The sequence below is a fragment of the Lepisosteus platostomus genome, chromosome 6 (assembly GCF_059453375.1).
Source record: "Lepisosteus platostomus isolate fLepPlt1 chromosome 6, fLepPlt1.hap1, whole genome shotgun sequence".
Classification (NCBI taxonomy): Eukaryota; Metazoa; Chordata; class Actinopteri; order Semionotiformes; family Lepisosteidae; genus Lepisosteus; species Lepisosteus platostomus.
The window spans coordinates 36918943-36944464 of NC_142616.1; the positions used below are offsets into that span (position 1 = coordinate 36918943).

Genomic DNA, 25522 nt, shown 5'->3' on the forward strand with positions numbered 1-25522 from the left:
TCTCTATATAGGGAGCAATTCAAAGAGGAACAATGTTACTGTAAGCAGTATTGAGAGCTATGCTGAAAAAAATTGCTTTAAATGGGGTTATCTGTGTTTTTTATACCCTTTAAGCTTTATATTTAACACTTTTTGGCATTTTTTAATCTAAATTTTTTCTGCAATGAAGTTTTTAGAATGGCCATGCCAACATATTCTGCATGTTAGGATACCATATTTTAGATTAAAGCTGCATTGTTCTGAAGATACCTCACATTCCTGCAGCCATATACCTTTGGTGCTGATATGCTTGTATCGGTTTCCAGTCAGGATTCAGTCAGTCTTTACTTTTTGTAGAGTAGTAGGGACTGAAGCATCCCTCATATCCTATCCAGATTTACCTGTGTGGTTTCTCACATGTAAAGCAATAAGCTAAATTTTAAATTTTTAAATTTAAAATGCTGGTGTGTGTGGTATTGTGGCAAAAACTAGGTCTAAATGCTTGCAAAATAAAGGGAATTTCCCTCAAGGTCTGTCTGTGCCAGCCCCCCTACCCGTGAAGTTCACAGTCTCTCTTTTAAACACTTTGAAGTGTGAATACATTTCTAATGACTGTTCCTGAACAAGTAGGCTCTTCCTGAGTGCGTGCTTCAATAATCTCTATCTCTGCTATCTGAAGATATATGGTCAATGAAATATTTCCTTTGCTTTAAACTTTTTTGTGCTGTATGAGTCACTCCACTTTTGCTTGAGGCCCAGACCTTTTTACGCAGGTTCACATCAAGCTACTGAACATTCACTGAGGCAAAAAGGGTAAATTATTCAAATGAAATATTCTTGTTATTGCAGATCCTGTTGCTTGTGTTCTATCTAATTGCAAATTGAATTATTCCTGGCAACAAAACCACCAACAACAACAACAAAAAATGTTTATAAAAAATATTCCTCTGGGATGTTTTTGGGAGGAAGTGTATTGGGAAATTAACCATGTTGTACAGCGGCCTGTTGCTCATTGCTTTTTAACAACTTGTTCTATTGCTTCAGCAGTCAGACGATGTTTATGAAATAACATGTCATATGAGCATTCTATACTGACCACTGTCTGGATTTTCAGTGAATGCTTATAAAGTATCTCGTACTTTGAAAAAATAATGTAATGTAATGTTTCTGATAGATTACACTATTACCTACCCTACTGAAAAGTGTGCCAAACTTTTTCAATATTCCCAAAACAAATTCAAAGAGAGTGCACATACAGTACTGTAGAAGCCTTCTGAAATGAATATGCTAAAGCGGAAAATACACAACACAATCTTTTCCTGTGCTTCTAACGACACGATTAGAGCAGAAGAAAAAAGTGAAGCAATAATCCCCAGGAGTAATAAATTCCTGATGCTTTTCCATCACTGTTTCTCCAAACAATTGCCCCCATAACATAACATAAATATCTGTTGTATATTTTTCAGCAGCAATACATTGACTGTCTTCATTTGCGAAACTCCTCTGTAGTCTAGTGGAGCATATAATATTTAACTGATGAATGCTTAAAATACAACCAGAAGCTCTTAACATAACTATTCAAATCATAATTTTATTGCAAGAGGTTTATGCATTTGGCTTTGACAATAAAACTTGCTTTGATGTCACCATCCAACAAGGTGAGATGTGAATTTTTAAGACTTGAATTTCTAAAAAAAATTTTTGGATTCTCGTATTTGTATTAAGCTAGGTCTGTTTCTCGAGCTACTGCCTGAAGGGTTTGCACTCTGATGCTTTGAGCCCCAGACTGTGACTGTGATGTGTCCACATCGAGGATCAGTCTTCATTAACAGTACAAAGATTATTGGTCCCAATGAGGTCTCCAGATTTGTGCAGCTTCTTCCCAAACAAAGCTTCTTCCGCTGTCTGGGACAGCGTTCATTTATGCTCTTGGATAGTTTCCCTCTTTTTCCTGAGGAAAATCCCTTTAATATTCTGAATTAAAAGGCGGATTTAATTAAATTTATGCATAGCAACCTGCTGATTATTGAGAAAATTTCATTTAGATTATTCTACAAATTCATTTTTGATTTGCTTTGCAATTTTGAGGGAAGAGAAACACATGAGAGGAAAATGAATTGAGAGAAATGCATCTAGATTGTTCACCTAGTAACAGTCAATTCATTTTCCATGGACGAAAACTTAATTAAAACAATTTTTTCTTCCTTTTCGTTAAGTACCCTTCCAGTTTGGGAATTGCTAATCCTGGGTCAGCGAGTCGGAGCAAAGACTCCTGTGCGTCATTCCTATGGCACATTGACAGCACTGCATGTCTGCAGGTGCTTGGGAAGTCATGTGAGCTGGAGAGCAGACAAATTCCTTGTCAACGAATCCCAGCCAAACTCCAGGCAATACCGCAGCTGTAGCATCCTCTAGTAATATTTAAATAAGGAACTTGGTTTTGCACCAAGAAACTAATTCAACAATTCTTCATAAAACGTTCTATAGCACAAATGTTTGCTGGTTGCTTCGGCGATCTTGTTTAGCATTTCCAGAACCAGTGCTGTTGAGTTTATTGAACACAAATATTTAATCCAGCTTCTTAAGAACACGTCCTTCTTCAGTTCCTTGTGTCTTCTCTTCAGGGTTGAAGCTTTGAGAATTATTTTTCAGTAACAAGCCAAATGATGCTAGTTTTCATCTCAGCTTTCTTGGGCTTAACCTGCCCAAACTTGATGAAAACAACATCTGGGTTTGAACCAACATTAATGGTTTTGGGAGTTTAACAGTATTGATGAAAGATGTTGATTTCTGTCTTTTCCACTTCTTTTCCCTCTCACACCGCGTATTCTGAGGAAGAAAGGTCATGGTCCAAATGGTTACTGTCTGGTGAAACTAAGTCTTCCTTTCTTTGTGCCTTCCAAGAAAAACTATAACAGTTGTAAAAGCAGAAATAAACTAGGCTATTTATTGGTTGAATGAATCTTTAGAATATTATTTTTAAACCACAGGATTTTTTTTTCCTTCGCAGTACAACATGTGTTTTATTTTTATTGTTTCTCTTTTGCTTGACAGCAGAAAGGAGCACAGAACGAGGCCAGACTTATTATCACCAGTGGGCCACATCAGACACCTTGGGTGTTCTTGGCTGCTCCTTAACACATAGGTCAAAACTAACAACTGAAAGGAGTGACCCACCAACAGAAATAGCTCTATGACATTAAAAGGCCAGAACAAGTCATTTACTTGTTTAATTTTAGTTTCAGTAATTTTCTCTTTGCAAACCTTCCCTTTTCTCTCTGTGATTTTCAGCTAGGCTTCTCTAGGTATCTTCGAGTCAGGTATGGAAATAAACACAAAGCCAAAAAAGGTATAACTCACATTTAGGTGTCCTATGTTTTTTTTTTTACTCTATATTTTTGGATTGCACTCTGAGAAATAAAAAGGGACAACATACTTCATATAAGAAGACATGCATTTAGTTTTATATGAGAAGGAACAAGCACTGGTTAATCCCACACTGAAAAATATAAAGCAAAAGCTTTCTTCTGGTGTCTTAACAGCCAGAATGTTGTGTTTCTCCTGTCGTTTTTTCAGCGTGGAATTAACTGATACTTGTTCCTTTTTGCAACTGACGCATGCTGGCACAAATCCCCACTTGAACATCTTTATTTTTATATTATTAATAAATGATAAATATTTTAGATTTTAATTATTGTTTTGTTGAATTTGACTACAAGTAGCACTTTTAGTCTGAAAGTCAAGTGAAGGTTGTTGTCCAAGAGCCTATCTTCCCTCCCCACCCCTCAGCACTATGATAAACACATGGGAGAGGCCGTTCCAAAGTGGGATTGCGGTCAGGGCATGTGCTCATCTGCTCTGGCTCATCGAATGGAAAATCTGGAATTGCCTAACCAATGTCATTTAATTTTGGAAGTCGGTTTAGATTGGATTGTACAGATTCTCTCACTGCATGTTCCCGCATCTTCATTGTGTGGCATTTGTGTGTGTATTGCAAAATACATTTCTTTTAAATATTACAAGCATTTATAAATTTGCTGCATTCATTCCCCAAAGCATATGTTTTGCAATAGGTGTAGTGAAGAACAGACAGGGTTAAATAACATGAGATGTCACTGGTGTTTGGAGGTTGGGTTAGCAAATGAGCAGTTTAACTAGCAAATACATAAAAGAAAATGAGCGGCCTTCTTTAAGACTTGTGCTTCAGGATTGTGACCTACTGTAGCTTGGTTGAGAAGAAACAAGTAATGAGGTGTGTTTTCAGGAACTGTATTAAAATGACCCAGGACATTAAAGTCATTTATACCTCTCCTGTCAAAGCAGAATGGGGGAGAAAACTGTTTCTGTGTACTAAATCGTTTTTTTGACATGTTGACATAGTAACTATACTTAAGATCCTAGGGAGGTTCATACACACTGCATGATGAAGCATTTAGGAAACAAAATCTATTTTAAAGTACCCATTTTATGAAGGGTTTGAGGTTCTTGCATGTATAGGGCTAGCATTGATACACTACAAAAAACAAATTTATGTTTTTTTTCCTCCTGTTACCAAAATCTATATCATGAAGTGCTGCTTTTCCCCATTTCCCACGCTGGTTTTGTTACAGAGCCTCTACTTGTTCTAGCTTTTTGCCAAAGTTTTGTTTTGCCATGCAAAATCAAAAAGCTTCCAAATTGTTATTCTGTACTGAAATGAGTATTACAAGGGGAAAAAGTTCCCCCAGTATTTGAGAATTGGTAAAATGACACTCTTGACTGCTGAACCAATGCCCAGGGATTATCCTCCAATTTCTCAACTCCCCTGTGTAATGAGGCTAATGCAAAGGCTGATGTTTCAAAAGTAACACTTCTCCCTGGTATCTGTGGGATGTCTGTCAAGAGGTTTCTTCACGTCTTCAGCAGCTGAGAGGCAGACATGACCACATTGTTGCACCTGTTACAGAGGAGTTTTGTAATGACTCAAGTGTTCATCAGTCACTGTTCTGCTGTAATTGTTAGCCATGTAATCCTACTAATAATCAGTAAAAAAGTGCAATTTAAATCTCAGCATGCAGCAGCTGTTTTTTAATGCTTTGGGAAAACTGGTTCTTTAAAAAAATAGAAGTCTTTCTCTTACAGAAGTCATTCACCTTGTGGTGCTGTGCTTTTTTCATTGAATAGTTAGCATAGGAGTTGTCGAGCCATGTCATGAGATGTCAATTTATGCTGCACAGCTGGAAACCAATATGGTTATGTTCTCTATGGCTGTCATCCAACTGTGTATTGAAATACAATACTCCCATTACTAATATAAAGCCTGCGCTGATTCCTAGAGTCCATTTGTTCCCTTGTTCTTAAACTGTTTACATGGACACACAACACAAAGTTAAGCAGTAGTTGTGTTGCTATGGTTTCAGTGCCATCAGTCAGATTCCAGCATTCTACTCCCCCTCCAGGCAGGTTTTCTTCAATGGAGTCTGTTGTTTTGCATAATTTTTAAAGTACTAAGTTTCAAGTGAAGCTGTTCAAATTCAGTCACCTAACAATTTTGAAACCCCACAAAACTCTGGAATCCACTGCTGGTTTTCCACCTCTGTATTGGTTCACAGCTCCTTTGGTGGTGATCATCTCCAGTGAAGTTTCCAGGTGAACTTACTTTCCTAACAAGGAGAAATTAGGTGACCATGGTGGCATAGTATGTGAATCATGAAGCTGGAGCCTTGTAAAGACAAAAACGGAATGTGTCTTGTGATTGTGATCCTTTGTCACGCATTCCTTTTGTGGGCAGTCCGTGGAGTAACTGCATGTTGCTCATTGTGTTCCTCGTGCTTTTCATTAACTGCGAGAGGGACATGTAAATTTGAGGAAGTAAACTGTATTAACAGGAAAATAATTTCTGCTTTAAATCTGACAGCTCCGAAAGTGTTTAGTGCCACCTTGGTGCCAATGTCTGAAGACACTTTTTTACCTGTTCTGTTTAACATGTAAAAATTCCTTGGTATGTATGCTTTATTTTTTTGCCCTAGGTTCAAGTTTGGTGAATTTAAGTAATAGGGTGAACAGTTTTTCTCAAATGCAGAATAAATTAAAAAAACCACAGACATAAAACTGCATATTACAAAGGATGTACACTCCATGGGTTTGTGAGGAGAATAAAATTTTAACTAAATTTTCTCCACCTTCCCCTTTTTACAGAGAAAATAAAAAACAATGTCCTCACCCCAGTGGAAACTATTGTAACAACAGTTAGTAAGGAGAAAAAAAAGACTCCCAGTTGCTCTTCAAAACAAAGTACCTCAGGTCCTGGAGATTATTTAATGAGGTCTGGGTTTCATAGCAACTGACAACTATAGAGTTTCTTTAGTGGCTTTTTCAGTGATCTAAGCCTCTGGGGTGCTGCTTAGGAAGGATTTCTACTCTGACTTGGAGGTTTTATTCCCACCTGTTGCTTTGCTTCCATGAATTTCTTCGATCCACCTGTCTTGGTGTTGAGCCTGAGTGGCCCAGTGCAAATTTTCATATCTGTCCTGAATCAGAATGTGCTTAGTTTGCCAAGAATCTGTCTGAACTGTAGAGCAAAAAACTTCCAGCTGTGTATGGGTTGATGCTTAATTCCTTGAGCAGTACAGGATATGTTGCATACACAGTCCATCACTAAGTATTCACTTAGTTTTACAACCATATGAAATGCAATAGGCATTTTTATTATTCCCCTATTACCCATAGTTCCACTAATATAGTTTGTTTTCTTGCAAATGGTGGGAATCTGGAGGTTTGTGGTGTTTATTAATTGTAAATATAAATTCTATAACTGGCATGGAAATGAAATGTCGATTGTAATAAGACAAGGGTCTGATGTTTTGGTGAACGATGGGTTTATTTACACTTCTTCCCATATCTAATCTGTCAAACGTGTCTTTTTGTCTGCTCTTCTATCTTAATATCTGCCTGCATAATAATTCCCGCATCTTACAGTATCTCTTACCCCCTCTTTCTGCTGCTCACACAAATTGCAAAAGACTTTTACTGTTAGCTTTCCCAAATAACTTGTGATTGCTCTCTAGCCCATGGCTCTGTCAAGATGAAACTGATCAGATGATCAGAAACACGGCCCTGTGCACTACAGCTGTTAAAAATGCCCAAGAAAATCAAGTCCCAACCAGAAGTCCAGTACTTCATTTCCTCAGCACAAGAATGCAGAAGAAGGGGAACAAAGCCTCTTTTCAGCTAAAACCTTGGCGGAAAGCAAAACCACACCAAAGCCGGAGCTCTTGCTTTTTATTTTTAGCTGCAACAGCAGAAAGAAACAGCAAATTTGCCCCCTGGAGAGAAACCCAGTGGCGCTCGGGAAGGAACCTGACAAACGTGTTCCACCCCAGACAGAGTGGGTTGCGCTTCGCTCTTGAAAAGGACCCAGGTTGTTTGTTCACCTGGTTCCCCATCGCTGGGTGAGGTTTCTGGATCTCCCTCCCCACCTTGTCTCCAGATGTGTGCGTCCATGGGGCTGTCCTCAGCATATGACTTCACAGAGCTCATTGGGGGGGAAGCTCTGAAGGGCTGTTTAACACTGAGGATGCTGTCATGTGTGTTTATTTTGCCTTGCTTGTTTTAATGATTTTTAATGTCATATCTGTTAAAAATAATTATATGAAAAAAAACTGCTTTTTTTCCACCTCCATGTGTCATGGGGAACATCAGTTCAGCCTTCTCCAGGCAGGATGGTTTTTGTTAGCTTTGATTCCGAATATTTTCATTCTCTCGGATTGTGTTTGTTGAGCGGGCGTGCTGTGAGCTCTCTGTCAATCTGTTGGAGCTGCCCTCCATAATTCAATTTATATTTTGTTATTATTTTAAAAACTATTGTTTTTTAAGCCATACCTTTTAAGTCTGTGGTGAAAGTATAACAAAGATTGGCAGATTTTTTTTTTAAAGTGTGGTTAAAGACCGCATTTTTAGCTTGATTTACTTGAAAAAATGAAATTACTCAATGATATTTGGCAAAAGACATTAGTGGGAAGAGACACCTTAGTTGCTTTTTAGTATGTCACTTTAGAAGCCTAGCTGCCAATTGCCAATTTAAAATCCATTTTGACCATCTTTAGTTAAAGTAGTTTCACAGTGGCTCTGCATGGTTAAGTTTCTGCCTTTGCAATTAGGCGCCTTAAAGTAGTTCTTTACAAAGGGAGAGGGGTAAGTCTGGCAAATTGAATAAGGTTCATGACCTTATTCTGAGCACAGATATCCAGCCTGTAACAAAGGTTTCATTATGAAAACTGAAATGTGTCCAGGGAAGATTTTTTGCCATCCATGGACTTAACTATAGTGTTAGTATTTTAAGTAATGTAGAGGTCACAAATATCTTAAGGTTATTTATTATACATAATCATGTTCTTTGGGGGCAGGTGATGGTAGCACCACAGAATCTTTAATACGCCCCAGGTAGATCTTTTGTCTTAGTTCAGAAGAGTGTTGGCAAATTTTTCCGCCCTGTCACCAACCACTAAAGCACTTACTGGACCAAACCCCTCTTGCGTATATTTGTTAAAAGGAAGCCTTTTTTCCATTTGTGACCATGGCTGGTATTAGTTTTTATTCTGAAACTTACGGTTTGGTCTCATCAAATTCTTTATACTGCATGTCAAACGGAAAAACAAAAAAATAGAACGTGTGGACGTGATGTCTTGAAAAGAACTGATACATTGAAGGTTTTCTGTAAAAAGTTTGAAAAAATACATTAAGCTTCTGAGTTGAGTTCTCATTGAAACAATCCATCCTCTGATTTAAAAAATGAGTAGGGCAACACATTTTCAGTATGGAAAATTGCAAAAATACTGACTTTCGTGCAGCAATTCTTAAAAAGATGTCTTCTTTCACCAGATGCAGATTTTGGATAAATTCCCCATTGAGGGAGGCCAGAAGGATCCCAAGCAGCGCATCATCCCTTTTCTGCCAGGTGAGAAAGTACACAGACCGCAGCAATGATTTCCTTTGTGTTTGTGTTTTTTTATCACCTGTTGTTATGTGTGAATACACTAAAACATAGTTTTTACAGTTTGTTGCACCTTGAAGGATCCAATCATTAATTGAAATATTTTTCAGAAATCTTGTCATTTAAATCATTGTCATTAACATTGAGGTTTTTTTTTACTTTTTGGGGGGCTGTGATTTGTCCAGGTAAAGTTTTGATTTTAAAAATGTAGGTCAAAACAAACAGAAGATTGATCATTTTTGTTACTGTCCTTTAAACAGATACTGAATTAATTCAAGTGCTGAATGAGAGGTGATTATCCTGCCATCTTTAAAAATAAGGGAGTCTTCTCCATTACTTCTACAGGACAAATCCCTGTGGCAGATCTTTAGTTCCTACAAAGCACTGAAGATGAGCACTATTGAATTTTCTGCCTACTATATCAAATGAACACATCCCTTTCATATTAGTTATCAAAGAAGTTATCAAACACATTGGTGATGGTGGAATTCAGGTAGATACAGATGTACTGTATCAGGGGGAGTTTCCAGACTTAATAATAATAATTCCTTACACTTATATAACGCTGTTCTGGTCACTCGGCTCAAAGCGCTTTACAGGTAATTGGGACTCCCTTCCACCACCACCAATGTGGAGCCCCACCTGGATGACCCTTAGTGTACCAGAACGCTCACCACACATAAGCTAAACCAAAGACTTTTGCACTTAACCAAAGACTTTTGCAAGATGTACTAGCAATTCTGTCTTTGGCAAGTGATTGTTAATTCTGAGACATTAAGAACTCATGAATTAATTAACCCAAGGGCTTTGACACTGCATGTGTATGTCAGTTTGCTATTTTATGAATTTATGAAAATCAGGCACTTGTTAAAACTCAAGGTCTGGCTTCAAAGTTCTGTCACTGAAGCTATGACTGAACACCTTAATAGGAATACGTTGAGTCACAGACACTGTAATGCCCTTGTACTCCATGAAGTTTCATAGTGTATGATTCAGAGCACTCTACCTGTGAGACACTACCTTAAATAAGTACTGTACTTCACTTTGAAATCTCTAGACTGGTTGAAACCTGCTAACAGAGCTCAAATAAGTGTAAAGATTCTAAGACAGGATATCTTTAAATGTTTAGAAATGTATAATGATTTTAGTACCGAAAACTACCTCTTTAAATTTCTTTTACTGATCGTTACAGCTATTGAAGTTGCTAGTTGAGGATGTGGAGACAATAATCTTGGGGGCCAGTATTTGCAGTTCTCTGCTTCAAAGCAAGAAATAGAAACTGAGGTGTTGGATGAGCTGTAGGTAGTCTGAGATGCATTGATCAAAAGGAATCCTCTGGTTTATCTTAGTTAATTAAACTACCCGTAAATAATTAAGAGTCATCAACAGTCCTGGAATACAGGATAAAAAGATAAAGAATTTCACAGAGGGGAGGGAAAGCATATGTCAGCCAAGTGGTCCTTATTCGGATCCACCTTCAAGAGTTTAGTATTTGAAGCTTAAGAGAGCTTTCCATTCATTGTTTTGGGAAACTCTGATTTCCTTTTTAAAGAATCCCTAGATTACAAATGGTCTCTCCTGGTTATTGGATACATTTTTTAAAGTAGGGAGATAATGTCCTATTCAGTTTGGAGTGTCTATTGGAAGACAGATTTAACTTGGTTGTATTCTGTTTATTTAGAAGGGAGTTTTATCTTTCTTGTTGGCCTGCTAGGCATTATATAGGACTTTGAATACTTGGTAGCAATCTGGGGTTTTCCTGTTGGTCAGGATGTAGGCGTCTGAGACACCTTGTTTGTAAATAAGGTATCCCATATGTAATGTGTTGTTTAGTGTGTTGTATGTTGTTTAGTTTAAATTATTTTAGTTGGCCTCTGATGCATTACTCCTTTGCCTTACTGTTTTGCCAAAGCTGTGCCAGAGAACAAAGATCTCAGGTGCCTCTAACTATGCCAAGTGCTCCGATTTATTCTCGGCATATCTTTATAATTTGGAGGTTACGATTATTTATTTTAGTTATTGATTGTTCCGCTTGGTATTTTCAGTAATTCTCTATTTTCTTAACCCTGCTATTTGTAGCAGTTCTGAATGTCCTGTGACAGTGTGGAGCAGGAGGCGCCGCGGTGAGCACTGGTAAAAAGTCAATGCTCCGGGTGAGGGGACAGAAGCACTGGTAGGAGCTTAGCAGGGACAAGACATAATACAAAAAGAGTGAAAAACTCATGGTTCAGTGTGGGGGAAATAAAAGAGCTGCTAGCACAGCGGTGACCTGACTGGAGTGACCCTATTTAGCGGGGTCCAGTCTGGTGAACAGGGCGCTCTAGGGAATACAAAACAAGAGCTGTTGCATAACTAGAATGTGTGTGTATGCCTGCCCCAGTGAAAGTGCATGATGGGACAGGTAAAAAGAAAAAGAAAACCTTACGCGGTTGCAATTCCCTCCGGGACTGTCGATGTAAACTCCTCCTTTCTGGGGATGGCCCTGCTCGTCCCATCGGAGGGTGTCCAGTGTGCCTTTATAGGCCCTGCCCAGCTGGGGCTCATCATCTGGAAGCTGGGACAGCTGGGACTACAAAGGCGAGGCATCGCCCTTCTACCAGGGCCCCGCCTCCACCTTGGACACGCCCACGCGTAATGCCAGTCATTAATATTGGCATCTTGTGTAAAAAGGGGTGAATTTTAAACCTTTCCCTCTCTGTGAGCCCTTGGAATTAGCTGTCAGTGTTTCTCCTTGCTGGTACTAGTCTGTCAATCAGGAGTGGCTGTTTCATGTGGTGTGTGATGCTTTGTTTCACTCCAGAAGGCACTCCAAATACATGCCCAATCACATGTCTCTCAAACACCCTTCAAAGATATATTTTTAGAGTTCCTGGACTGCTGGCTTGAGCTGAGAGAAAGTATTCTGATCTAATTACAGTCTCAATATGCTTCTGCATTCTGTGGACATTTTGCATACTTCGGTGCCCATCATTTTTCTTGGTTCTAACTTTAGAGTTTTGCTTGAATATCTGAATCTTGTCACTCCTATACAAGATAAATGGAGAGTTGAAATAGTAGCGTCAACACTCAGATCCTGGGTCAAATCCATTGAGCAGAAATTTTCAGGTTCTGCAGAATCCGTAAGGAGGATGACTAAACCAAATCATTGAATCAAATAAGTTTACACCAATGAGTCTTATTTTAAATGTGGATTATATGAACAATAACTAGCACAAAACTGGAGAATCATTTGTAGGCTATAGGAATCAATGGGATAGTCAACTTACAGGTTAAACAATATCTGCCTTATGTGTAGAGTTCTTTGAATAGGTAATATAGTAGCAATGGATACAAACAGAGCATATGACATGGTGGTATGTATAGATTTACAGAAAACCCTTAATTAAATTCTTTACAAGAGATTAATTGTCAAATTAATCTGCTTTCAAGGTACTGCATTTGGTGGATTGAGAACTGGCTAATAAATAGAACATAAACAGTACAGATAAGCTATAACCACAAGAATAATGCTTCATGGAGTACCTCAGGGGTCCAAATTTCTATCAGTGATCTAGATTCTGGCAGTAGTTAATTAGTCACAATATCAAATAAGAGGAATCACAAACTGTATAGAAGTTGAACAAGAAATATTGATATAATTGCACAAAGTTCAAAACTGGGTGAACAGGGTAGTTCATTTAAAATAGACAGCAGCAGAGTTACATGTAGGTATCAAAAACATGAAACAGTAAGTGTGAAGGAACCACCTGTGGAAAACATTTTTTTTTTAAAAAAATTGTGTATAATTTTTGTCAGTGTGTTGAAAAAATATATATTACTTTTTTGGCATCAGTCCATAGAAGATCAACCAGTTTTTGGGCTTAAAGTCGTACTCTGACAGGTTAAATAACTGAATCTTTTTAGTCTTGAGCTGATAACTTTATGTAGGGAGAACAATGTGCCCCTTGGGGATAATAAAGACTCTACTCTGCTCGACTCTACCCTCAAAATCCTCAAAGGCACTGACACCATCATGGACGTCTTCAGAATCAACAGTGAAAAAAGTACCAGAGGCCACTAATGGAAACTAAGAGAAAGTGCTTTAGAAACAGGGAACAGGAGTAACTTTTTGCATAAAGAATTAAGAGATTCTGGGATAATCTACCCAGTCCTGTAGCTGATACCCTTCTTTTGTTTTCTTGATTCCTTCAAGAAAAGGCTGAATAAAAAGCTCAAAATAACTAATAACAAACAAGCTAGGTGGTTCAAATGGACATTTCTCATGTCCTTGTGTTCTAAGGTCTGTGCTGGGGTGAGAGGTTATTGCTGGTATTTCGTCAGTACAGAAACCACCAGAGATATCAGCTGTATTGTGTCTGTTTCCTGTTCAGCTCACCTTGTTTTGAACTGGGTTGTCACGAAGTGGGATCTGGAAGGACACTGGCTTGCTTCAGGGCTCCACTGTCCTTCCATATATGTTCAAATTATCTTTATATCAAGACAGCCAAGGTCTAGGCAGATGGTTGTTTGTGTAGACTGTCTGCAGCTGGAAATGATTAAGGTCTGCCACATATGTTTCATGTTACCACTAGGTTATTAATTGTCAATATTGTGTAGAATGAATAAGACCTAATGATTGCATAAAAGGCTAAATTAATAGCTTAATAACCTTACAAATGATTTAGTTATTGTGGGTTTGTCTGTTAACTCCGTCTTTGATTCTGGAATTGCAAAGAACAGTTTACACAGATACAAGCTACAGACTAATATAACCAGTCAGTCCTTTTTCAGCTTGAGTACAAAAAGACCCAAACTTCCTGCTTATGGAATCTGTAAAAAAAATAGTAGTTTCTTATGTAGAATAAGAAAGTGACACTACTAATCAAAAGCTTTTATTAGATCATTTATCTGTAAGACTAATTGGTATGCTTTTTGAAAGCAAGAGATAAGCCAGTATGGATGGCAAATATACGCTTTAAATAGAAAATATCACTTGCACTCTCCGTGTTACAAATAAATGGATACATTCAAGGCATCATGTAAATGCCTATAGTCCAATTTCAATTAGAGAGCCACGAGTCTGACAACTAGGATAATAAGACAAACTGTGGAAGAAGTGATACATTTATAGATGTCATATATTTACTTGAATATGGGATGCATTTTTCATGCTAAGTAAGCTCTTTAATGCAATGCTAAATAAATACCTAAATACATTTTTGAATGCCTGTTTAATATACACCATGCTCTTTGTCAGGCTTCATATCTCCATTGGCCCTGGCTGTCTGCTAGTATCTGCCACTATCAACAGTGACATGCCAGTCATTGCTAGACTTTTCCGAAGTGTCTTTCGAATGAGCCTTTCCCCCAGCGGTGCTGCTGTTACTGTATTGCAGCATAAGGGATTTATTTTTGTCCTGTGTGGATCCAGATTGCTTTCTGCTTCACTCTGGATCTTCTGAGCCGCAAAGGGTGTGGTGTTCTCTCAGGAAAGGAATCTGTCCTGCTAGAGTGGAAAAGGGGGAAAAGCCGTAATGTATTCAGCATTGATGTTTCGATCTGCTCCCTGTAAAATAAATACAAATAGGTGGGTTTGGCAAGTTTATGAAATTGTTACTCACATGAAACCCCACTTAAATATTGATTTCTTGTAATTAAATATTAATTTATTTAATTTTCAACTTTGACATAAAATATATTTAGTTTCCAGCAAGCTTAATGTTGAGCTTTATTGTTACTGTTCAACAGAGACAGGCAACGGTTTCAACTTGAATATTAAGATAGCTCAAAAGCTCAAATGATGTAAAAAACATTGGGAGAAAGGTATGTTAATTTCTTGATTTTCTTTTAAAGCTGCCTTACTGCATTTATTTCATACCTTTTCTTCTGGCTGCTGTTAGGTGCTTGCCCGTAAAAAAAAAAAAAAAGTCATTGTCTTGTAAGCTAGTGAAAACTGGTTTTAAAGTGTGTACTACAAATAAACTTAAGTTTAAAATTTACTGTGCTGCTTTCACCCTCTCAGGTTCTCGTTACCATAGTAACAGGTTCACCTATGAAATCTGGTATCAGAAGCTGAGGTTAATAACTACTCTTCACCGTCATCTAGTGGCAGCCTAAAACATTGCATAAGTAAGATTTTACAGTGTGACAAGTGTTATGTTTTTCTGTACTGCTTAACTAACTACAAACAAGCAGCTAGTTTTGGCAATTTTTGGCAATTATTTGTAGCATAGTGTAGCACAAATGCCGGTTTCTTTCGTCTGTTGATAATCAGAGCCTCTGTTTTGTACTCTGTTTGGAAAATAATTTCCAAAATGTACTCTGTATTCTGGTACTGTGCCAGAATAGCTAAACATGCAGCCAACATTTAATAATATATGTAGAAAACAATTTTATACACTACACTCTAAAAACAGTTGTTAAACATTTTTAATAGCAAACTGATAATATGTCAGCTGACCTACAGAGTTCTCTCTTCAATCAACAAGTTCTTATGTTAACTCCCAAGGCCATTTTTCTTTCTTCATTTCCACCGACGTTTCTGTTCGCCTCTTTTCGATAGCTGTCTCTTCCTTAGCTGGATTCCAAGCAGGGCCATTAGCAGAGAGGAGGGGTCTCTTGTGAGCTTGCTTCTTCCTGCTCCTCTCTTGACTCTAGTGTGAATCAGCAGGCTCAGTCATCAGCGAGGGGCGGACACACTTCAAACATGTCATGCTACCTCAAGGTGTGCAAAAGCATAGCATCCCCCAGATGGGATGAAGTGAGGCGGAAATCTAATTTCCCTTAACCGCATTACTATATATATCCAGTGAATACGTGTTCGCAGCCCAAAGACTCTGCACATATTTTTTTTTATTCTGGCCCTCACTGAGAGAGATTCTTATCTTTCTTTCTTTTGGAATAGAAAAAAATACCATTACTGTTACTGAGCACAGCAGCTTGGGAGTAACATCACTCCAAAAAGCACAAAGAAATGATGCAAAAATAAGCACCCAGCCACCTTCAACCTAGTTACTGGCAGGCATCTGGACTATAGTGGCACAGCCTGGATTTACATCTACAAATTCCAGGTTATAGAGCATGTAATACCATGTAAGAGGACACTCTTACTGGATGAACCACTTGCCAATTGCTTCAGGACACTATACTATTCTAATTCAAGCTTCAAGAGAAGTCTGCATTGCTGCCTCTGCCACCACCATATCCTTGCCTTACAACACTGCAGTAAGCATGGACTTCACTCCATAATGCTTTTGATTTCAAGTTCATATCAAACAATTGTCTTGATCGAGGAAGCATCATTCCCTTCAGCTCTTTACGTTCATCTTTTTAAAGTATACTTCTTACTGTATAATTTTCAATATATTTGTTTTAGCCTACCAAATATATTCATCAAAGGTAAAATTCTTTTGTTAAGTGCATCACTTCTTTGAGCTACCCATTTTGCTTGTCCAAAGTTTTTTAGTTCTGGACACCCACATGAGCTTCTGAGGCAGTGCTTCAAATCTAAACGTCTCAGTTGAAGAACTGATTCAGTCACTCAGCTTTTCAGCTTTCAGAATTCTGGTTTCCTGGCATCAGTGCTCTAACCTGACCTGTGGTGGGTTCACCGCTTGGTACAAGATTAAACACTTCTCTGCCCGATTTCAAACCCAGTCCTGAGCTAATGCAGCTTCTGATGAAAGAGAAAAAGCTTTTTACTCTCAAGTCACGTTCATTTTTTCAGCACATATAACCCCCAGCAGACTGAAATTAGCAGCTAGATGATTTGTAAGATAAAGTGCTGATGAAGTGCAATCTATTTTGTAGAAACTCAAAATCTTTCTTAATTTAACACTGAGGTTGCCACATTTGTTACAGGAAAATGTCAGTACTTTAGCCTAAAGATTAATTAAACTCAACTTTACACCACTTCCTAAACCATTAATGAGTGTGAGATTGTGCAAGTCCATCATTGTGTCTGCTCCAAAAATGTTGGCATTTCATTTGTACAGCAGAGTGAACTGGGGCAACTGAGGTAAAGTACCTTGATCAAGGATACAACTCTATTGTCTGCTATCTGTAGATTTCTCATTTCACTATGCGAGCTGAAACCACATCCTTCCAGTAATTAATCCAGAGATCTAAATTTTATTCTGTCAAGCTTCAAGTCAATCATGTCTCAACCCGGTGGTGCATGAACGATTTTAATTTTTCTGGCAGGTAAAATCCTCTTTCGACGAAGTCATGTGAGAGATGTTGCCATGAAAAGACTGCGGCCCATTGATGACTACTGCAGGGTAAGAGGAAATATCTTCCACAGAGAGTGTCTGCAATGCCTGGGTGATTCCAAGCTTTTGGCCTTTACTGTAGTGTATACACATTGACTGATCTTTACCACTGACTGTCAAACAAATATAGTGCGATTTCAAGGAACCATGATCTAAAAGTTTTCTCAGTACCTAGGGACGAAGGGGTAGTCTATATCCAAGTTCGTCAAAGTGATGTTTAGTGTGTGCTATGCGTGCTAAAATCTCCGTTGGCATCCTCTATGGTGTGCAGATGTTGATGGTGTTTTAAAACCAGTCCAATGTTGTGGTCAAGAAATCAACAGTGAAGTAGACATTGTGCAAAGACAAAGACAAAGAGGTATGTGATGATACTGAAAAAAGTGAGTTTCTTGCTAATACAAATGTACACTAATTCCTATAGGTGTTTTCAACCCACCCAAAATATAACGGTACAAATATAAAAGGGGCAACACTGAGCTACCCAGGAAAAACACATGGGTATTTGTGTTGCCATACAGTACAATTTTCATCTTCTAGGCAATATTGGGATACAAAAAATAAGGCAACCTGAATGTTAGGATCCATATATATCTTATATATATATAAGATATTTTAACATAAAAAAACACAAAAGCATTTACACCACTACAAAGATTCTACATTTTGTCGCTGTCTAAGGTTAAAATCCTGACGCTTTCAAACAGGACTTTATATTTCAAATCTACACGTTTCATTCCAAACTGAGGAAGCTAAAGAATGCTGTCAATAAATGACATTTGTGACATTTTCAATTGCAAATATTTGAACCCATTTTCTATGTAAATCAAAGTGGTTTAACTACCCAAGAGGTTTTTGTGTTTGGACAGTGGAGTCAATGCCACTGTCCCCATCAGTTCCCTCAGACAGACCTTGAATTTCAAGCCACAGCTCGCATAGTGAAATGAGAAATCTACCATGAAGACCAAGGGAAACAAATTGGCCAGGAAGTGGTAGAGAGTTACTGATCAGAAGAAGGTTACTGACCCCCTTTGAGTACAGTGAATTAAGAAGTGGAATGTGCCACCCAAAGACTACCTAGATCAAGTTGCCCTTTCAAATTGAGTATATGTGCAAACGTGAAAATGATTGAATCAGTTAGCTAATAGCAAAAAAAAAACCAGGTCAGATGGGCAGAATGGCATTCCCTCTTTTGTTAACCATATTTGTAAACTCATCAGCCTCCCAGATGATGAAAAGCCAAGAGAGTGCCAATAAGCTTTTACTTTTACTTGCCCAGTTTCCTAGTGCTCCAGTTCACTGATGCATAAAAGCATGTGGACTTTGTGTGATTGTCTTTCACTTTGCTCTCCAGCCATAATTCAATGCTGCAAGATGGGGTAATGATCTGAGGTTGCTATGATGTCATTCTCATTTTACATTGTTCACCTCTCTGATGAAAGTTAATGTGATTGTATTACAGACCTAGCTCGTGCCCTGTTTAAAGGCTATATAGTTAGGAAACAATATTAATTTCATTGTGTGATCAGACGGACAACTTGCTGTGTAGATCATAATTCATTCTGGGATTTGGGTCCATCAGCAGTAACCTATGGCCCTATAACCTCGTCGTCTCCTTTCGTCACTGTACTTCTTGTAAGTGAATCTGTGCAATGGGGCTCCTCTTACTTGGCCAATCTTTGCTCTCTTCTGAATGATTCAATGTTTGAGAAATGATATTTTTAACATAATGGTATCTCATTCATTAGCCTTATACAATGGCTGAATTGTCAGTCCTTTTTCCCATCCTTTCACCAGCTTTTAAGCCTTGCATTGAAAAAGTTTTTAGAGCCTTGTTTAATTGTGCAAGTACTTCTAAACAGGTTATAGCATCATGAACTGAAGAAATCTACCAGCCTGCTGTTGTATGCAAGTTTAATTTCATACTGTACATCTTCAGTTCACTAACCATAGATTTAACAACCAGCATCTTCAAAGTCTGTCATGGTATTATAATGTGTTTAGAGTGAGGAGCTGTGGTAGCTTGTGTTAGTTGCAAAGGAACAATTAAAGGTTAATTAAGGTTAGAAAGAAAAAAACTTGTTTTTCACTTAAGAGCTCCTGAAGTACTCTTCATCATGCTTTTCAGCATGGAATTAGCCTTGACTTATTCCTTTATATTTTTTTCTTGCCTCTTCTGTTACTTCTTACTTTACAAGAAGAAAATTCATGGTACTTCTTGTAGATTAAATAAATAGTCCATACACTACTATGTAAAGCCAACTAATAAGACCTGCTTCAGTATGATGCCTGTTGACACAATTGAGTTTTTAAATGTCTGATTAAAGAAATTTGTTTGAACCTTAAATTCCAACCATCTTATTGAAGATTAAAAAGAAACTGGGTAAGATGTAAATTTCCTATTGTTTACACAGTGAATTAAATCTCTTTAATTGGATTGTTAGCAAAAACTGCAATAGGTTGTTCTTCCCAAAACATTTGGTCATCTTTCAATAGCCTGTGATTTCTGTTTACAGGAATCAGATAATTAATTCCCTTGAAGTGAAATTAGCATTGCTGATATATTGGCTAATTGAATCGACCCTTCGGTATCTCAGATGATGGATGTTTTTTTATGCTTAGGCCACCCATTTGAATGAAATGCCTCCTGGGATCTACGTACACCAGTTCTGCCACAAGCAAACAGGATTTTCAAAAAAGTAACTTTAACGTTTACCAGAGAGGATGGGGGGTTACACTCAAATTTTTCATGCTTTCATAGAGATTTCATAAGTATTTGAAATTTAGAGAAAACAAGAAAGTATGTTCCGTCTGTCAATACCGAAACACAGTTACTAATACTTAATTAATCTGCAACTAATTTAAGTCCAAATAAATAACATAATAACAAAGATCAAAGGAAATCATAATACTGTTATTTTGGGGGTAATGTTTTGTGAAGGTACACACCACAGAGTACATAGATCTTGGTTTTATTTACTGACACACGTTACTGACATGATTTTGTGCACGACACTCATTGATTGTTTTCTGCATTGTGCATGATTTCCTTGACTTTGTAGCTCTCAGAATCTTGGTGGTGCCTTAAAGTAACTGGAAGGAAAAGATTTTCAGTAATTAATGATGTACAGTACATTTCTCATGCTTTTTGCAAGACTGATGAGCTCAGGCCGCTGTACAATATAAGAGGCCAGTGTATTATGGAAAATGATCTAACCTTTAGGGTGGAGAACACTGTCAGTATTTTCTTTTAGATTTATGCCTCTGATTTCAAATGGTATTGATTAAACCCTCCCTTGGTTCCTTTCTATTTTAACAAGGCAGTGAGGAATGCTTATTAAATTTTACTAGCCAGCAATCAGATGTGTGCTGTTAAAAACTCATTAACACTTGTGTGTTAGAAACAGTCCTGTTAACTGTATTTGTCTATTGATGATGAACTGGTCCAAGAACTTGCTAAAGGACAGCATACTCTGTAGTGAGTACTCAGCAAATCTGAAGAGTTCTGATGTTTTGTTTAACTTATTTAATCAAAAATACATCACTTACACCAATACCAGAAAAAAGCTCTTAAAATTAGAAAAATAGTTGCCAATCTTCTAAAAGTTCTATGTATAAGTATGCAATTATGCTTTTAACACTCACAGCATCATGCTTTGAAAAGGTAAAGGACCTTGGTGTTATACCAGGCAGAAAATATTATATACATGCAAGCATTTGGTATGTCTAATTCAGTATTTTGTACTCCAAATAATTCAATTGGGAGAAAATAAAATGAAAGTTCAACAGCCTCTGTTGTTTTGAAAGGATTTGAGCAATTCCCTAAAGAATAAACAGGAATTGAAAGTGGTTAGAGTAAAATGTTCTCTGGTCTGTGAAGATGGATTAAATGGAAGGGACCAGTATTTTTGTTTTTATCATCAGGTTTTGAGTGATATCTTAGCCACCAGGCTTCATAGGAAACTCTTTTTTTCAAAAGGAAACAAGCTTGTGTCGGCAACTGTAATTTCCTTCTGTAAATGTAAACAGACTGATGCAAAACTTTCTGTTTTCTTAGAGAAGCAAAAATGAGAAAATGTCCAGAAAGAAATAACTAGTAATTACTTCAGTCTTAAGAAACATAGCCATATAGACGTTTGCTTTTGCATTTGCAGTGTGATTTTGTGACAAAATTGTGATTATCTGGGTTTCAGTCCCATCACAATAGTGAATTATTGGGTTCAGTCATAAATTGCACTGGTTTGAAAGTGTGTCCTCTAAACTACTAAATAATCACTCAATTCTCTTTTATTTAACACAATACACTGTATTATTCTTGCTTTTAAAACACGGTTTATGTGGCCAAATGTATGTACATGTTCAAAACAAAGTGCATTTCATTATTTTTAAAGAGCTGAACGAATGCAAGCTATTGTCTTATCACCCACCATCTGTTTTCCTCTGTCTTGTATCTATCTGAGGCTCTTGTGCTTCTTCCTCTCCCTGCTTTCCTTGAAGGCACCCCCTTTTCCTCTAGACACTGTGCCAAGATCTACTCCGTGTGAGCTCCACATCATCCTTAAAGCTACATGCAAACAAACATCAACAAACAGCGCAGGCCAGCTGGTGAAGCAGTTTCTTGAGAAGCAAAGTATCATTACATGCAACACTTTTTAAAAAAAGACACAGGAAGGAAAGGCAGCTTCAAGTGCCTTACTGAATCTGGATGCCTCTTGGACAGAGATCATTAAGTAATGAAATTTAGCGTTTATTTTTCTGTCTTCATCCTATGTGCTGCCTGAGTTCCACTTGTGGCCAAGACTGAAATGAACGACTCTGCTTTTGGGTACACAGCATTACCATACTCCACTACAGTTATGCGAATTCTAAAATTGATTAATTTAGTTGGTTCATTCTAATTAATTTCTGTATATCATGTTTCTTATTAATATTAATCTGAATGTATTTGCCATTTTTCTTTTCTTGCTGTTAGAGTGCAGGTGAGAGCAGACTCAAATTTTAATGTCCTAGAACCTCCATTGATAAAATGAGGCAGTTTACAGCCCTCATGCTTTTAAAATATATGCCCATGAGATTACACAGTACCTAAGTGCGGCATGATCTTCAATCAGTTCTTTTTTTAATAGGACTGCAGAACAAATGGACATTTCAAACAGAACAAAAGGCAACTGCTGTTCAGGTCAATAATGTGATTAAGGAAGAGCAGGTAGTGTTCTAACTAGAAAAGGATTTTAAAACTGCTCCTTCCAGTTTCGGATGCTTTGGGGTGTTGAATGCTTTTAGAGGGTTGTAAGGCATGAGTCAAATATCATGTCTACCTTATTCCATTGACATTTTGAGTTTCGCTCATCTTTTGTCTTTGCTTTTCATATTGGCATGTGTCTTGACTGCAAAAAAAAAAACTACAGGCTCAAAGTCTAGAAGGTGGGCCACTTCAATTGCGTGCATTTTTAATTTTCAATTGCCTAACATACATGAAGAAAATTGTCTTACGAAGGGAAAAATGACCAATACACTCTGAATTCTTCAACCACTTCAGTAAAAGAAAATATTGCAATTATGGCAGAGCAGTCTTGCTTTAAATAATGCTGCCAGCCTCTCAGAGAACCAATATAAAGTGATTGTTTTAGTTGATGCAGCCGGTACTGTGTGTTAGCCCTTTTTAGAAAAGTACTGGGAAGTAGAAACTCTCAAATCTTTATGTTGGCTCCGTATTAGGCACACAATAAAAACATTTTAATGTTTGTTCTTTCATTGTTAGTTGCTGCTAAGTAACACAAAAAAGTGTTACTTAGGGCTTCTGGAGTGTGCAAAGTTAAAGATCTAAAATCAACATGCTAAAGAAAACACTCATTCTGATCACATCACATCCTTAAACACTTTTTTCTTTCCCCTCTGTGCCTGCTGGCTGTAAGCCTCGGGAAATTGGAGATGAAGTGCACGTTCAGATTGCCATGCTGTGTAAACAGATTTCTTTCCTGCGATTAGAATGCTACATGTGGCACATGCAGAACCTCTTTATTTTTAACTTTTGTCCTTTTTTTATGTCCTTAGTTTCTCTAGTTAGGCTTGTGTATTTTTTCTGCTCCTTATTATTTTGATGGTAGTCCTTTTGTGTTACAAATACCATAGCAACTGAATATCTACTACTAAAGATGGCATCTAAACAACATGTTAACCTAAGACATAAAAGTTTTAGCCCCACTGCAAGTAAAACAGCGCATCATACCCAATACTCTTGAGAAGAAAAACAACTCCTGTAGTTAAGCTTGGTTTATTTGCACATCTCAGATTATCTGAGGAGAATGGATTTAAAGATACAGTATTTCAAGTTAATTTCATTTAGCACTTGGCTGTACAGATCCTGTTTCCAAGTAGCTAGTTGGAAACTGAGGCTGTATAAATGGGTACCTTCTCTCATGTTTAACCACAAATTCCTCAAAGCTTTTTTTTGCTTCATTTTACTCCACAGGCCCTGGTGCGCCTCCCTCCCCAGATCTCTCAGAGCGAAGATGTACTGCGCTTCTTTGAGACCAGACCTGAAGATCTGAACCCCCCAAAAGAGTGAGTGTTCCTCATGCTACACTAGCTGAGGTGGAACTGTCGTGAACTCAACCTGTTTCTGAGCAGACCAACAGAATCAAGAATCCAGTGACCTAGGGTTTTGACTATCTTCACCAACCATGCATGTGATATACACTTTAAGATAAGATAAGATCACTTTTTTTTTCATATACAATTTCTTGTATTAGGAATTTGTCTTTTCACATACCCCAACTTGCTCTCCATGAGATACACAGACAGGGAGAGAAGCCTGGGGATAGAGCGCAGGGTCAGCCATTTATACGGCGCCCCTGGAGCAGTTGGGGTTAAGGGCCTTGCTCCAGTGCCCAGTGGAGTGGGATTCCTCTCCTGGCCGCAGGATTCAATCCAGCAACCTTCCAGCCTCGGCACAGATCCTTAGTCACAGAGCCACCACACCACCCTCCACATCACAAGAAACATTTATGTGTTGCACACAATTGATGAAAAAAAAAACATTAGTTGCAGGACATTTAGGATGTCCCTTGCTGAGAAATAAATGTAAACATGGTACAGTAGACTTTTCCTGTTTGAAGATCAGTTCTTGTTCATGGTCTGTGCACATCATTTGACCATAACATCAACTCGCTCAACTGCTCAGCAGATGGTGATGTCTTCAGCAGTGTGATTGTTGCTATTGAAATGTTAGGCACCTGGAAATGCTGTGGTAGTTATCGCTTCCTATACAGTGTGTTGCACAAAGTAATCGGCTAAACCTTTGTTGCTTTCTTGAATGTGCTGTTGTTGACTTTTTTTACAGGTAAAGCTGCAAACTGCTCCTACACGTAAATGTTATCTGAAATGCCTAACATCCCTATCCTACGTTATTTTTTGTACTCTGTGCTTCAACCTACTTTTTAAACACTTGATGTAATTATACTGTAACTATTATTCATAACAAATATCTAGTGAAGAATATCTTAGAGCTAGCTAAAAAAACAATAAACAATATGTTTATCTGCACCAATAATGGAATGATATTAACATTCCATAGAAAACAAAACATGGGGAAGAAATAAGTAAAACAATGTTGTCTTAATGGAGAATACTACTGCCAAACAAGATCAACTATTGTTGAGACTTTGAAAAGTGACTTTTAATTGGGTAAATAATCTTCAAAAGTCACCTTAGTCATGTTGATGAAATATTACTCTGTGCTACTGGGAAGTTCAGTAAGAATGTCTAACATCTAACGCATACAATATATTTAGTTTGTGTTATTGTTTCTAGTTGTTTATTGTTTTGCTGCGTATGAGGCCAGTTGAATTTGTACTTACCAATGTTCTTTCAAAAGCAAAATACGCTATTGTTTGTTTAAGTTTGATATGGAGAAATGTGTTAATCAAATCTTTGAACTGACGTGGTAAGAATATACAGTATATTGATTTCATTAGATAGTTATTGATGTTTTGTTTGGAGAGTACTTTCCAAATTATTTCAGCTGGACAGCACTTTATTATGCACCTTTTGATGATTAGGTTTAGATGCTACTTGTGTATTAATAGGTGTGTTATTTCTTTTTCCTGTAGTCATTGATCAATATGTCTTAACCAAACAAATGATTTTCCATGCAGTGCACTCAGCTGACATTTGGCTACTTGTCACAGTTTCTAAAGAACAATTTCTAGCATGAAAAATGAGGAATGTAGGAGTGAGTGAAAGGTCTTTACTTCTAGTTAATTGCATTTTAGCATCTTCCTTCTCATGTGAGGTGAAAGAGTTTGCATTTATTTGCATCAAAGAT

At 37.6% G+C, this 25522-nt stretch overlaps 1 protein-coding gene across 3 annotated transcripts in view; it reads left to right on the forward strand.

Annotated features, from left to right (window-relative positions):
* sh3pxd2aa (SH3 and PX domains 2Aa) overlaps positions 1–25522 on the forward strand; it is a 145219-nt gene that overhangs the window by 29562 nt on the left and 90135 nt on the right. For all 3 annotated transcript variants that reach the window (XM_088635716.1, XM_088635714.1, XM_088635715.1), the window contains exons 3-5: positions 8839–8914; positions 17132–17208; positions 23669–23760. In XM_088635716.1, the coding sequence (XP_088491842.1) occupies positions 8839–8914; positions 17132–17208; positions 23669–23760 (245 nt within the window). The remainder of the gene's footprint in view (positions 1–8838; positions 8915–17131; positions 17209–23668; positions 23761–25522) is intronic.